Source organism: Cavia porcellus, unplaced genomic scaffold (assembly GCF_034190915.1).
Source record: "Cavia porcellus strain 051 isolate PalLab524CR breed Dunkin Hartley unplaced genomic scaffold, mCavPor4.1 scaffold_20, whole genome shotgun sequence".
NCBI classification, from domain to species: Eukaryota; Metazoa; Chordata; class Mammalia; order Rodentia; family Caviidae; genus Cavia; species Cavia porcellus.
Window position 1 is genome coordinate 56,413,871 of NW_026947503.1, and position 15,394 is coordinate 56,429,264.

The window sequence follows — 15,394 nt, forward strand, 5'->3', positions numbered from 1 at the left end:
AAGTTTATAGAATTTTGTGTATTTATGAAAGTTTACTTCTCAAAGTTTGCAAATTGCTATGAAATATTAAACATATATCTCTTACTTTTTTCTTTATTTTATTTTTGTTTTTTGTTTCATTTTGTTTTGGGTTCTGAGAATGGAACTCACAATCTCACACTTGCCAGACAGGCACTGTGCCGCTGAGCTATATCCCCAGCTACATCCCTTACTTAATGGAAGGTATAAACATAAGTAAAAATCACTTACATTTCTAAGCATGGATGCATTTAAGAGATGTTTTTATTGTAGTGTTTGAAATTAATCAAAGGTTAAAAAAGCCTAAAATATGAAAAATTATGAAACAATGTAGGAAGTTTGAGGAGTTACAAAAAGTACCGATCCAAACCTTCTAGAAGAGTATCCTCATGATGAATGTAATCGTGTACTGCAAACATATCGTAATAAAAAGATTTAATGCTTAGTAATTTTTTCTAAATCAAGGACACAAGGAAATGAGACACCTTGCAAATGAGTTGGCAGGAAAAGCAGCAGAAAATATAGTCCACAGGGACTGCACATATTGGAGAGAGCAGACACTGATTACTAAACAACTATGTTCTCAATGTTCAAGTAAATAGACACCCAACATTGAAAATCCCCGCATGAAAAGGAAAACTATAAAAAAGTGCCACAAATAGTTTTGAAACAAAAAAATATAAAGCTTCTGACTGATAAATATGATGCTAGGGACTGAATGTTTGTATCCTTCCAAAATGCCTGTGTTGAAACCTTAAGCCCCAAAGGGTTAAGGTGTCTAAAAGGGGGTCTGCTGGAAACGGTGGGTTGAGATGAAGTCATGAAGGTGGGGTCCTTATGACAGGACTAGGGCTCTTGTAAGAAGACAGGAGCCCAGATTCCTAAACCACCCTCCTCTTCCACATAAGTATATAACAAAAAAGGAGCCACCTGCTGGCCAGGAGGACTCTGTAAAACAATCAGCTAGCCCCTTGATCTTGGACTTCCAGTCTCTAGATTGGTGGGAAATAAATGTCTGTTGTTTAAAAATAAATAAATAAATAAAAATTTTAAAACATATAAAAGTTTATGAGAAAAAAACCAGCATAGGACATTGAGAATGCAAACTATTAAAATTTTTTTAAATTCACTAAATTAATAAAACGTGAATCATCAGTAAAACATAACCTACACTAACTATGGAATAAAGGAATTAGACTTGCAACACAAAACGTTGGTAAATGAGCTTAATGACATTAAATAATTATAATATTGTGTTACTATTTATTGACATCTACAAGTTTGGTGTGTTTTCCACCCAGCAGGTATATCTACTTTAATCACATAATCTTTTTGCCATCTCTTAACCTTCTCTGTTGCCCCACATTTTGGGGAAGTTGGAAGATAAGGGCAGAAAGGAATGCAATAAGCTGTTCTTCAAACAGCTGGCTTCTCCTTTTCCTCTCCTCCTGTGATTGCCAGTGCTTTGCACACCTTCCTCCTTCCTAGGACCACAACCATCAAGTCTGGAAATGTGAGCTCACCTGGGCTCTCTGTCACTTCCTATTTACCCAAACTCACCCACCCCAGCAATGAAGTTCTTTCCTCTACTGCCTACTTTAGGGAATGATTTTCAAACTAAATATCCTTGTCTTACTTATTATGAAATTTTTGTTTTCAAAGAAAGGAAATAATCTTACTATCATCACTGAACATAGAAAACAGAAACTAGAATTTCATAATCGATGTTACATCAAGATCTACAAAACCAGGAAGAGGCTATAACTAAGAATATAACTAAGAAAAATACTAGTTACTTTGGGCTGATTTACAAAAATATTATCAGTAAACTTTATTCATTTTCCACTGACTTGCATGTCTATATTTTTTTAAATTGTCAAGTATTACAGCTTTATGAATTTTTGGTAAAGTGGAAAGGGCAAAATGCAAATCAGATCACTCTTTTTGGAGAGCTTATGACTAAAGTTTTACAGAAACACGAACATTATCTTCAAGTGGATATTGAGCGGTTGTGTGGTGGCGTGGATTGCCTTCTCACAGGAAGTATTTTCAGGAAAGCCTTCTGAAAACGTTTGTGACACAATGGATACAAAAAGGGATTAACAAAGGAATTGAACCACTGGAGCCAAAAGGCAGTATGGTACCAGGTTGATTTAGTCAAGTTCCTTTCAGGAAAAAATGAGTAGATAACTGTAGTCAGTGAATATGGAGCCCAGCAAATGGCAAAAGCTGCTAAGAGTATGGCCAGTGACTTGGCTAATTTCCTGGCTCTGAAAAGTTCGATATGTTCCCTTTGCTGAAGAGCCAGGGAATCTGAGTGGGAGAGGAAGCCCATTTTGGAAGCGATCACATTGCTGTTCTTGTAGGCTCTTATGGAAAACAAGAGACTGCTCTTTCTCCGTGACTTGTCTGAACCAAGAGAGGCAGTTGTTTCTTTCCGTGCTGGCAGAGTCGCCCTTGAATCGGGGTCCTGTCTGCAGGAGTGTCCGTGGTCACTGCTGGAAGAGTCAGAGGGGAGTACAGGGTGGCTGAGGCACCTGCTCAGTTTCTCTCGCTTCCACAGGCTCCAGTAAATATGGGCGCTGAAATAAGCAACTAACAAGATGGGGATCAGGAATTCCAATAATGATGTAGGGAGAGCAAAGTACCACTTTTTTAAAAATCCAGGTTCACATTCTGTAGTGCTATTCTGCCAAGAGTCTGAAATCAGAATCATCGGCCCATTTGTCATGAAGGAGAATATCCAAACAGCCACCATCTGAGTAGCAATTTTCCAGGTGCCAGAGTGCTGAGCTCTATACCACACCTACAAGAGACCAAATAAATCAGTTTTAACATAATGAATACATACAGATCACATAAAACATCCCAGAGTTCCAGGGATGCAAGGGAGAAGGACATTGACTTACATGGATATTGTGCCCTGTTTAGGGACAGAGGTTTTTATTTCAATAGAAGCCAAGGCAAGATGCAGACTTTAATATAGATTTTCATGGGCAAAACTACAACCCTCAAGGTTAAACCTCTGACACTACAAAAACTGTGAAGGCCAATATCTAAAATAAAACAACAGTTTTTTCTAGCTCACAGATACTAACGTGAGTGCTAAATAATTCAAATTGGGTGCATCTAATTTCTCATTCTACAAGCAAGATCATGACAGGCATTCTGTTCAATGCTATAGAATAATCAATGTTAGAAGGCATCAGACATGGTGTAGATAACATTTGATGATGTTTCTTTTGTCAACTAAAACAATACTTTTTAGGACTAGGGAGATGCACGTAGAGAGAAATGCATGCACCAGATCACAGTGCAACATGCCTTTCTCACTGTGGTCCCGGTCAAAGTCATTCACAAGCCATGGCCAGTTATTCCAATATTCTGAACGAATCTGCTCTGCAGTTCATGCTGGGTCTTCCAGATGGGGTCAAGAACAGAAAGAAAAGCCCTGTATGTGTCACTCCCAAGAACATCAGCCACAAACAGAAGGGCAGAAAGATGTTTCCACCTGCTGCGGGGAAAATCTAGTTGTATCAGCCATTGCCAAATCCCTTTTTCTGCAAGTGTTTCCAGCTGACAGATGTAAGGCCAGAGGTACAAGGTGCAGCCTCTTCGACTGCAGCAAGTGCTGCTGTCCTCTGCCAGGTGGAGAATGTTCTAGCTCCGCTGGATGACACAGTTAGGCTTCCCAAAAGGAGAATGAGATTCTGAGAGTGAGGACCACCCTCAGACCACAGGCTCCTGTACAGACCGCCAGAGTTCTCCAGAACATCTTTCAAATCTAAGGACACCCAAGGCCCCCACTTTAGGTTGTGAGGGATGCATGGCTGAACCTAGAATTTGGGGTGAGCATCTGGAACACACAACTTCTCCAAGCCTCTGTTAGATCTTCCTCCCAGCTCCCATGTCCCATATTTCTCTATCCCCTCCTTCCTCAAAATGAGAAACGATCTCCCTAAGAAATCCATGTCTCTTCTTCACTACTTCTTGTGTGCTATTTTCTCTGTGAGTTTCAACATCTTGTTCTACAGTGTTTTCATGTTTTAAAAAGAATCCAATGTAGTTTCTTTGATAGATTGTGCATGCTGAGACAGCTTACCAATGGCTAGAGATAAGAAGAAATTGGTAATTTTCTTTTTTAAAAGTTGTCTATCATTATTATTATTATTATTAACTGTAAGGGAGTGAGTTTTATTATCCTAGACTATTGTTACTTCTGAGGTTAAGCTATAATACATGTTGATCAGAATGGTCCTAACCACAAGCTCTCACATATGGTCCACTTTTTCCCCCTTCTTCTTCTCACGTCTCTAATTACTATATCTCTTGCGCTAAATGTAATGATTATGCAGATGGTAACAATACCCAGATGGTCATAAAACTGCGTTTAGTTTTTTTAATTGCTCTGTTCGGCCTTTGTAATGATACAATACAATACGCAGAAAGTGATCTCTCTTTCATTATGCATAAGGTCAATTAAGATAACAGGTATCCCAGGGATCTGAGAGGAAAACACCTTTCTCTTCATCTCTGGAGAACATTTTGACATATAGAAAGCTTAAGCACTATGTGATTCTAGTCAGTTGGTTGGAGTGGCCTCCCTAAAATCAGCAGGAGCCAAGGTCTTAACCACTACAGAATGTGTGAATTATTCAGGATAGCACTTCTTTCCGAACCCCAGTAAAATATCCAAATATCCTAACAATCAGGTTTCTTTTGTGAGGCAGAGAAGCCCACGGGATTGCACTGTGGTTAATACGACATTATAGGACCAGTTTAAGTAAGTGTCTGCTGTGAGCTGAACTGTGTCCCCCAAAAAGATATATTAAGATTCTAACTGTTATCTGTGAATGTGGCCTTACTTGGAAATACGGTGTTTGCAGATATAATCAAATTAAAATGAGATCATGTTGGATTAGCATTGACTTTAATCCTACATGACTTGATTAGGGTCCACCTAACCCAATGTGACTGGTTTCCTTGTAAGAAAATAGCTACAGAGGGAGAATACTGGGTGCCTGGTGAAGTATCAACAAACCATAGAATGCCAAGAATTACCAGCCACATTTGATGGATGCTAAGAGGAAGGGACGGATAGATCCTCTAAACCTTCGGAGAGAGGACAAATCTGTTAACACCTTGATTTCTAACTTTCAGCCTCCAGAACCTTAAGACAATAAGATCCCATCATTTTGGTCACTCAGTGTGTGGTGCTTCTGTGTGGCGGTCTTCATCTTACTGTCAAGTTTCTTTCATTGTCTGCAGGTACAGACATACTCTTCTGTCTCCATCTTTACTCCATGAACACTTTAATTTTCATTCCTTCCAGCTCTGATCCAGCCCTGTTCTCCATCCCTCCTCACCCACCCTTGCTTCCCCTACCCAGAGTCTGCCCCTGCAGAAAGCTTCTCTGAGCCCTCCAATCTCACATAGCCATCCGCACTGAGCTTCTCTTTTTTGAATTGTTATCAGATATCCACTCCCTAGGCCTGGTCCACTCTTTTTCCAATCACACTGTCTCTTCTACTTTGAGCTTCCCACCTGCCACCTCCTATGAGCTTCCAGGGGGTTAGAAAGCTTCCTTCTGGTTTCACGAGGCTATGTGTGGTTTCACAAGTCTGGGCAGCAGAGGTACAAGCACCACCTGGGGAGCCTGACAACATTCACGCATTCACATGGTCCTTCATGGAGGCTTCATGAGGCTCTGTGCTGCACGCTGAGGATCCAGACACCAGCCTGCACCTCCTTGCAGCCTGCACTGCCAAGACCTCCCAGGGCAAAAGTAGATCAAAGTGCACGCGTGCACACACACACACACACACACACACTCCACCCACTTCCCCTCCAGGCATCATTCTTCATCTCTGTAATATCTAAGAACTTTTTCTAACTGGGTAGGCAGTACCTTATCTGCTCACCATCCCGTAGGTAGCTTCAAAAACTTGGACAGCTAGTGATACAAAACGTAAGACTATTCAATGAAGATTAAAAGGAAATACTAACCCAGAAAGACAGAAACATTGAAAGGTACAAATAGGGAAATTGCTGGTTTCAGATATTTAACTGCGTCTAAAGCAAGAAATATATTTTATATCATAACCAAATGATTAGACAGAATTCATAATAGTTACCATTATGATGTGCAAGGTACTCTGACATTTCCCACTTTCATTCTGTTCTATGCTGCTCTATTCCATATTTTCTCTTTAATAAAAAAATCTAATCACAACCCACTGAATTTATTTCATGGTTCAAAAATGGGTAAAGGTGTGTAGTTTGAGAAACCTGAGATTACTGGTATATGAATTATTGATCCATAATGATACGTGCTTTCTCCACAGTTTGACCAATAAAAATTTCAGTGGACCTGGCACCGATGAGGTTCCCAATGACAGCTTGTGGAGTTGGTTGGCTGCCCCACCATGTCCATTTTACCCCTTCTCCTGGCCACATGGTAGCTCAGCCAGAGACTACATTTCCCAGCTTCCTTTGCAACAAGCGTGTGATTAAATTCTACCAGTACAATGTGATGGAAATGGCAGCATGATTCTGCACTACCTGGTTAAAAGAAAATCCCTTGCCTTTGACTTCTGTCCTTCCCACTTCCTATCTGGAATCTAGCTAGAGTCACAAAAGCCTGACTATAATCATGCAGGGGATAATGACCTACAGCAGGAGCAAGCAAACTACTGTCCAAGGAACCAACATGGCCCACCAGTTGTTTTTGGAAATAGTTTTATTGGGACATACCCAAAGACTTTTTTTTTCATGTATCATGTATTGTGCTGTGGAACAGCAGAGCTTAACAGTTATAACCAAGATAGAAAGTATTTACTATCTTACCTGGAGTAGTAAAAGTTGGCTGGCCCCTGCCCTAGATGGTGTGCCCCTCTAGTGAGTGGGTCCTTGGGTGAGTTTCTCCGGCAGAATCTTCCCTCTCTCCTGGGAGAGATAAAGAAACTTCTGTCCTGCTGGAGCCTCGTTGGAATCTCTTTGTTCCAGGAGTTTGTCCTGGACCTTATCTAACATCTTCTCCCTGTCCTGTTGGCCTCTAGGCCACATGGTCTCCAAGATGGGACCCATCCCATCTATGCTGCCAGCGCAGCACTCAGATTGCTTGTGGATCTACCCCCACATTGACCATATTCCCCTCACATAAATGTCCTTCTTAGTCCCTTTTCTATTCCAGCACTTAGCACAATACCTCTCACATAGTAATTCCCCAAAGGTTTGAGCCCCCTAGACTCAGAAGTGAAAGAAATTGCCCAAATATTTCAAATCACTACCCCACATTTCTATGCTCCCTCTTACCCTGTTCTCTGTTTTCTCCAGTGCTCTGTTGTTGAGAATTTATCTTGCTTAAAAATTCTTACTAACTCACTGATTAAACTATTCCAGATTTTGACTAAGTTGAGACTTCCTTGGCAGAAGCCCTAAATTGGCCTCGGGATTTGGTCTTTCTGGCTGGTCCCACTGTACAACCTGTCTTCTCCTCTGACCATTCAGAATTGATTTTCTCTTTCTATTCAAAAATCTGAGATTATTTCTATTTGCTCACCAGTTTCCATCCTTTGGAAAATATTTAGGCCTAAATTTGCCTGCAGAGTGGAACGGAGAAATCTACTGTGAATCTCATGTATATGCAACCTACTAAATACTCAGTACATCATTCTCGAGCTCTCTTTGGTGGTTTCCCATTTCATTGGCTCATAAAGCAATGACTTTCCCCAGTCACACAAAGACCAATGAGAACAGAAGAATGGAATTCTACTGCGTTTTCTCAGTCAAATAAATATTGTACCTAATTTTTTTTGGTGGGGGGATGACAATGCAACTCAGTGGTAGAGCACATGCATGTACAAGTCCCTGAGTTTCATTAATCTCCAGTACCAAAGGGTGGGGGGACAAAATTTAAGTACATTCATATGATTATCTAAGGAAACTAAATTAACATTTGGACTTACGGCATTTGAGACTGACTGGTAGCGATCGTAGCTGATGAGGACAATATTATACACAGATGCTGTACATAAAAGATAGTCAGTAATGAGCCAAAATACACAAGCTTGCTTTCCAGAAGTCCAGTAAGTCAGCGAGGAAGGTATGTACAGAGGAATTGCAATTGCACCTGCAAAGGGAAAAAAATTGCACACCTCAATGATTATCAGGAGGCTTATTTTAATGGACAAATGATGAATTTACTAAAAATAGCTTGATTATTGCTGTGATTTTGATGATTGTCCCCAAAGATAGATAGATAGACAGACAGACCTTGTCTCCAAGGTGATGGTAGCAAGGGGTGCTTTGGACCTTTAGGAAGTGGGGTTTAGTGGGAAGTCCTTGGGTAACTGAGGTCATGACCTTGAAGGGGACCAGGGGACCCCAGCCCCTCAGTGTCTCTGCTTCAAGGGTCTCAATGTGAGCACTAACTCTGACATCTGCTCCCACCATTGCCTCCTACATCGCTTTCACAAGGCCAAACTGGCCAGTCACCTAATCTTAGATTTGGACCTTCAAACTATGAGCAACATAAACCTTTTCTCTTTATAAGTTAATTGTCTCTTTTGTTTTGGTATAGTAATGCAAAGCTGAATAACACAATTAAATATAGAAATTCATGTTATTTCATCCAGCAGTCTGGGACTGGTGTCCTATACATTTTTAAATGTGATTTTTATAATAATTATCATGAACATTGGACCTCCAATGACTCCTTATCACTTTCCAAATTAAGTGTGATCCTGACCACTATTTCCAGCCATAGACGGCATAAACCATCTCTATGTTCTTCATGAGCCACTCAAACAGGATGGGCTGCCCTTCCCCAAACACATCACTTTTTGACATTTGCTGACTTCATTCATTCATTATATTGCTTGTTTGTTTGTTCATTTGCTTTTGTAGTACTGGGGACTAAACCCAGGGAATGCTGAGCACACCCCCCAACATCTCCTTTTATCTTTTTACTACTATATTTTGATACAGGGTCTCAATCATATGCCCATGCCAGCCTTTAACTTGCCATTCTCCTGCCTCAGCCTCTTGAGTAACTGGAGTTACAGTCATGCATCAACACACTCAGCAGCCTACTTCATCTTTTTCTTTCTAGAATACCATGTGTGAGTGTGTGTATGTGCGTGCGTGTGTGTGCACATTTACTTCCTGGCCACTCTTCCCTAAAGTCAAAAAGGAACCTCTTCCCTGTATCTTTCTCAGAACTCCTTTGGCAGAAATGATCCCTCTGTAGGTTGAAGGGAGAAGAAGGGAACAGGGGGAAAACAGGAGTCAAAATACATCCTGTATGGATATAAATTCCTATGATGCGTGTGATCACTGTGTTATCTGAATTGCACCAATAAAATTATAAAATTATAAAGAAGTGACCCCTCTGCCACCTGCACTCTCCCAGCACTTTGCCACTCTTGTCTCTTCGCCAGTGCATTAATTATATTCCATATTATATCACAATCATCATTTAATCAGTGTCCCCCAAGGACTAGGACCATGTTGCAAAGCAGTGTTTTACTCCTCCCACACCCAGACTAACTTGCACAAGGGTTCGCACACTAGATTTCATAACAGTTAATATCTACAGTGACACGTGCTAGGGCACTGTGCTCTGCACATTACAAATAATCATCTCACTTCATACAAACTATGTGAGGCCGACTTGCCAGATAAAGAACCTAAGACTCAGAAAGGAGCCAATTAGCTAGTTAGCCACTTGGCTAGTAAGTGAGAAAAAGGCTGGATTTAAAATCAGAAAATATGATTCCAGAAACTCTGACCACAACATGCACTAAGTCAGCAAATAGGTAACACCTACCACAGCAATGCAGCCCAGCACAGAAACTGCTTACCTGTGAGAATGACTAAGCGGGGGTCCCTTTAGGGGTTTTTAACTGGGCTGAAGTTTCAGAAAGGTGTCACTACTTGCTGAGAATACAATCAAGGGAGAGAAATCTCAATGGAAATCTGATCTTGCTGACTGCCATCATATTTTATAAAGGACTTGTAGAAATTCTCATTTTTTGGTATGCAAACAAAATTAGCCTATTTTTAATAACAGTAAAGATGAAAGAAAGGAAAAGGAGGAAATAAGTCCTACATTCCTCCCAAACAAGACATTGTGAAGCTGTCCTGGGACGGAACCAGTGGATGGAAACGCAAACTCAGTAACCTTACTAGGTTTATGGACAGAGGTGGGAGGCAGAACACAGCATAAAGATGGAGCTCCACTGCTTACAGATGGTCCAAATAATCTGCTCGCATCGTGTCTCGGCTGTTGTTTTTGGTTTTGTGAGACAGGGTTTTAGTATGTGGTTCAGGCTGGCCTCAAACTCATGGTGATCCTGATTACAGGTATATGCCACCATGCCCATCTTCAGTTGTATTTTTAATAAGTAAGCTTTTTTTATTGTGCTTTTCATCCCGTCAAAAGGTTGTGTGTGTGTGTGTAATCTTCACCTGAAATAAATCAAAGCTTCACAAAAACAGAGACACTTACAAGTCAAAATGCCTCAAAACCAGAGATCATATTTTGGCCCTCGGTTGTGGCTTTCAGTATTCCCAGCATGCAGATTTTCTACTCATTTCTTCTGCAGATGCCAGTAATCATTTGCATTGTAGGCACCGCTGACTTAAGGGTAAAGGGAGGAGTCTAAGTTAAATACTCTTTTCCACACACTTTCTGAATTCTATGAAAGAGGAAGGGTGTGTTCAAAACCTTAGGAGCTGCCTTAAAACCCCAATTCTACCCTAGTGGTGGTGAACCTATGGCACGTGTGTTTGTGTCATTGAAAGCTCTGAAACCTTTGCATCACCGCTCTCGTCTCTTCCTTCGGTTTTGATGAGACCCTACCTGCATCTGTATTCTACGTGATGCCTCAGTATAAGTGTGCTCTCTGTTCCTCTGCTTAGGGAGTGATGCAGATGTCTGTGGTTCATTCCAAAGGAATTTCAGAGAAGCAAAACTGAACTATTTTCTGCTATACCTCTTCCTAAATGTGTGCACAACTTCTGCTCTGGAATTTTCTTTCCAGGTCACATGGACTTGGTCAGTTAAAACCAAGAGCCAGTTCTTTGAACAAAGCAATAAGCCTTTGGTGCATCTGATTATTTTAAGGAAAAACAAACCAAAACTGTATTAGCCAAGTACAGTGGTGTACACCTGTAATCCCAGCACTCAGGAGGCTTAGGCAGGAGCACTACAGTTCAAGGCCAACCTGGGCTATGCAGTGAGTTCAAGGCCAGCTTGAAGTACACAGTAAGACCTTCAGAGGCAAGGAGGTGAAAGAACAGGAGGATGAAAGAAGGGATGGGAGGATGAAAAGAGCCCTGTAAGATTAGGGACTTGCTTCCCCAAGCTGGCCTTCACCCTTCTCACCCTCTGCACCAGGCTCTCTGTCCTAAATGCATAGCCCATCTTCCCACCACTCTCCCTTGTGCCTGAGGCTCTGTGACACAAAGTGCTCTTTCCCTCAGAGCTCCCAGAGGTGCTGTCTTTGCTCAAGTATGTGTCAGCCAGCTCTACCCAGGAAGTAGAAAACTGCATCTCCCACTCCAATGCACTTCCCAACTCTCCCTCATCCCTGGGGTATTTTTCTAAATAGCAATTATCACCCCCTAAGGTACTAGATGGTTTAACGCACTGACATCTGCTATTTCTTATGTCTCCCGACCTGGACACCTAGTAGAAATGGAAGCCCCGAGGGGCAGGAATTTCTGTCTGCACTTTCACTGTTGCTCTAACCGCAGTACCTTGGGGGAGCACCTGCTTCACAATAAATAACTGGACGAAGGAATAAATGAGGGTGCTGCTAGTGTGGTATGGCCCCCTCTAGCCCAGCCAGCCTTCTGGGTGAGAATGGTGAGCCAAGGTGCTGGGGTTGGCACCTCACAGCCCAGGAAACCCTTAGGGGCAGCCCAGGGCTGCGTGGACATGGAGACTGTGTGGAGGTATTAGGGAACAAACGCCTATGTTCCTTCCCAAGTTCATATCTTGAAAGCCTAACCATTAGTGGGGCTCTAGTTGCAGATGAGACCTCTAAGGGAGAAGTTGAGGATAATGGGGTCACAAGGGTAGAGCCCTATGTAATAGGAATACTGTCTTTAGTGGCCGGGGATTTAGCTCAGCAGCATAAGCAACCTGCCTAGCAAGTGTATGGTCCTGAGTTCAATCCTCAGTACCAAAAAAAAAAAAAAAAAAAAAAAAAAAAAAAATATATATATATATATATATATATATATATATATATATATATATAAAACAGAGTGTCCTCTCTCCATCTTTTCCAGTCTTTCCCTCTGTCCACACACACAGAGAAAGGCCAGGTAAGTACAGGAGAAGACTGTTGCCTGCAAGCCAGGAAACCAGCCTTTACCTGGAGCCAGCCGAACCTTGATCTGAGATGTCCCAGTCTCTAGAACAACATCAACTCCTGTTGTTTAAGCCACTTAGACTGTGGTATTTTGTGACAGCAGCCTAAACACACTAATACAGAGAGCAAGAGAAGAATCTCAAACTGGCACATCAAAGTGTTAAAGATAAACTTTACCATCCTGAGAATTCATCTCAGGCTTTATAGCAGCAGCCACACTGTACTCCCATGTGCCACATGGTCGTGTCAGTCGTAAATGCACATTCTGCATGCTGCCTGCTTAAGAATCTCCAATCCAGTCTGATGCTGTGCAAAGGCCTTCGCGATACAGATTCCAACCTGGTCCCTCCCAGCCAGTTCTGCCAGTGCTTCTCTTCTCTCCATCTCTGCCTGTGGAAATTCAATCTGTCCCTCAAAGGTCCATTTCAGATGCCATTCAGGGTGTGCTTCAGGCACCCCTCTTCTGAGTGTGCACTGCACCTGGTGATTTTTTCTGTCACTCCCAGTGCTCTTTGTCGCTGTAGTCAACTTCCCTTATCCACTGTGCTACATCAAGACTTTACTGAAAGATGCGGCAGCCTGCTCTTCTGTAGATCTCCTGATTATCTAAAATACTTGTGCACCTAACAGTATCTATATGTCCTGTGCATTGCACTAACGTTTATGAATTTGGTTTGGGTTGACAAATATCAGCGAAAAAATCAAAGGAGAAGGGCACTAACATTTGTTGAGCAGCCACTGCATTCCAGGCAATTAACTATTCTGTGAGTTTTGTTTTGTTTCACTATGAATGCAAGTTTTCTGGTGCTGTAATAAAAATAATCTGAATATGCCAGATTCAATCATACTGGAAGCTTCTGTGAAGCAAGATCAGCAAGCTGACAATTCTGCATGTATATTTATTATAATCATTGCATAAAAATGGTAAGATTCAGGGTATGAAAAACTGCAAGGAACATGTTTTCAGAGAAAGATTAATTTGATTTTTTATGGCCTCTTACTATTGCGCAATACCACGATATACACAGGCTAATTTAGTGTTGGCTACATTTTATGAAATGTGTTGCTGTACCATAAAATAACACTGGTAACCACACTGTTTAATGACCTGGATATCCCATTTTCTAATTGTGCTGGTCTCTAGCCCATATACTATTACTATCACCAAACACTGATACCAAAGAAACTATATTTAGAGATGAATATTTATAAATGTAAACATTTAAGGAAAATAGCTCCAGGAACAACTCTTATGCTAAAACAATTTTACAACTATTCTAGACTTACTTTATTCTATAAAATATAAATTTTTAGATGAAAGTTCTATCACGTTGATTTATACATCTATAACACTCTCTTAAAGTACCATATAAACTTTTTACCCAAACTGTAATACTTTTTGTTTTTAATTCCCCCCCCAATCTCCTATAGTCCCCTAACAAGAGCTTAATTTAAGACTTTAAAGATAATTATAATTACAAAAGATTATTTAAAGTAAAGACATACAACTTACCCACAAAGAAGTCTGCAATGGCCAAGTTAAGAAAAAAGTAATTACTTCGATGTCTAAGATTTCTGTCCACAATAAAAGCTAAAATGACCACGACATTGCCTAACATTATAGCAATAGCTAGTAAAGACATTAAAAATGTCAAAGAAATTTTAATTGATGTTAAGGCGATTGTACTGTTATTTGCCAACATCTTATCAAATGATGGAAAGAATCTAAGCAGCAAATTTATCCTACCAGAAAATCCTGACAACTATATGTTGTCCAACCAGATGCCCAATATATAGCTGTCTGCTCAGAACACTTTCTGAATCTCATGCTGATCTCACAGAACTTCCTGATTCCTGATAAGAATCAACTTGTGGTAATAGTTTCCGGTTAACTGACACTGAGAAAGTATTTCAAATAAAACAGTGAAATGTTTCATCTTAAATAATTTAATGTGATTTATCCATCTCCCCGTGATAGAATATTATACACTATCTATAAAATGTAATTGTTAAGAAAAATGGGTAGTAAGCTCCAGTGAGATTCCTTTTTAAAATTAATTCATATCCAGTGACAGATTCTTTTCTGGCCATGATGTGGTGACAGGAGCTGAATTTCACTGTCCCCTCGGAAACCAAAAAGCTGGACAGTGCTTTTCGTGGCTCTGCGCCTGAGGCAGTGAAGGATAATGATCTCTCAGAGATACAAGGAAGGAAGGAGAGCCCAGCAGAGGACGCCCTAGCTCACTGAGCATCTCCTTGGGAGGAAGGGGAAATCTTGGCAGCGCCTCGCAGACTCCCTGGGGTGAAAACAGGGAGATGAGAATCAGGAGGAGCAGAGAAGTCTCTGGACTGCAGAGCTGCCCTGAGAAAAGAAGACTCCAGCCTGCCCAGGAGTGCAGTTCAGCTCAGTGTAGAGAAAACGGTCTTAGCAAACAGAACCATTTGAGAAAATTAGCAAAAACAGAAGCCAGCGCTCACCAGGGCTGGCTATACAGTTCCTGCAGCCAGAGGGTAAACAATTACAACTCAGGGACAGCTGGGCAGTATATGCTGAAAGGTCTTGCCTTGGCAGAGGGAGATGATTACTCCTACACTAAGTATTTCTTGAGTCCTGCCTAACAACTTCCAGAAGCAAAACCAAAAAGAATCAAACTGTTTCCAAGCAATCTAACTATAGCCCTAAACACAGCTCAAGAATATTGACCAAGACAGGGAGCAACACAAAGGGAAGTTTTTTTGCTTATCCCCCCTGATAGCCTGTAAGTTGCTAATGGCCAAAAGTTACGTTTTGTTTCTTTTTGTTCAAGTATGATAAGCATACACAAGTATACAAATCTTAAGTATAGATTGATGAATTTTAACACAGTGAACTAACCCATATCAACAAGTACCTCTGTGTGTACCTTTTCCGGATTTTCTATGCTAACAAGCAAGCACTATCCTGACATCTAAAATCATTTTAATTTTGTTCATTTGTGTGTTTTACAAATAGA

The 15,394-nt window shown here is 41.0% G+C and overlaps 1 protein-coding gene across 1 annotated transcript; it reads right to left on the reverse strand.

Moving 5' to 3' along the window:
- Positions 1 to 1,827: 1,827 nt before the first annotated feature.
- Hrh4 (histamine receptor H4) lies at positions 1,828 to 14,204 on the reverse strand. The gene is made up of 3 exons (NM_001172747.1): positions 13,915 to 14,204; positions 7,986 to 8,149; positions 1,828 to 2,824 (listed from the first exon to the last, which is right to left on the reverse strand). Exons 1-3 carry the CDS (start codon positions 14,102 to 14,104, stop codon positions 2,009 to 2,011), a joined length of 1,170 nt encoding a protein of 389 aa, NP_001166218.1. The 5' UTR covers positions 14,105 to 14,204; the 3' UTR covers positions 1,828 to 2,008.
- Between the last annotated feature and the right edge of the window lie 1,190 nt (positions 14,205 to 15,394).

Excerpts from the sequence above, each read along its gene's own strand:
- Hrh4 (NM_001172747.1), bottom strand. The coding sequence starts at position 14,104 with ATGTTGGCAAATAACAGTACAATCGCCTTAACATCAATTAAAATTTCT. Across the intron at positions 8,150-13,914 it reads CATTGCAGACTTCTTTGTGG|GTGCAATTGCAATTCCTCTG; the intron begins GTAAGTTGTATG and ends TTCCCTTTGCAG. Across the intron at positions 2,825-7,985 it reads ACCAGTCAGTCTCAAATGCC|GTGTGGTATAGAGCTCAGCA; the intron begins GTAAGTCCAAAT and ends GGTCTCTTGTAG.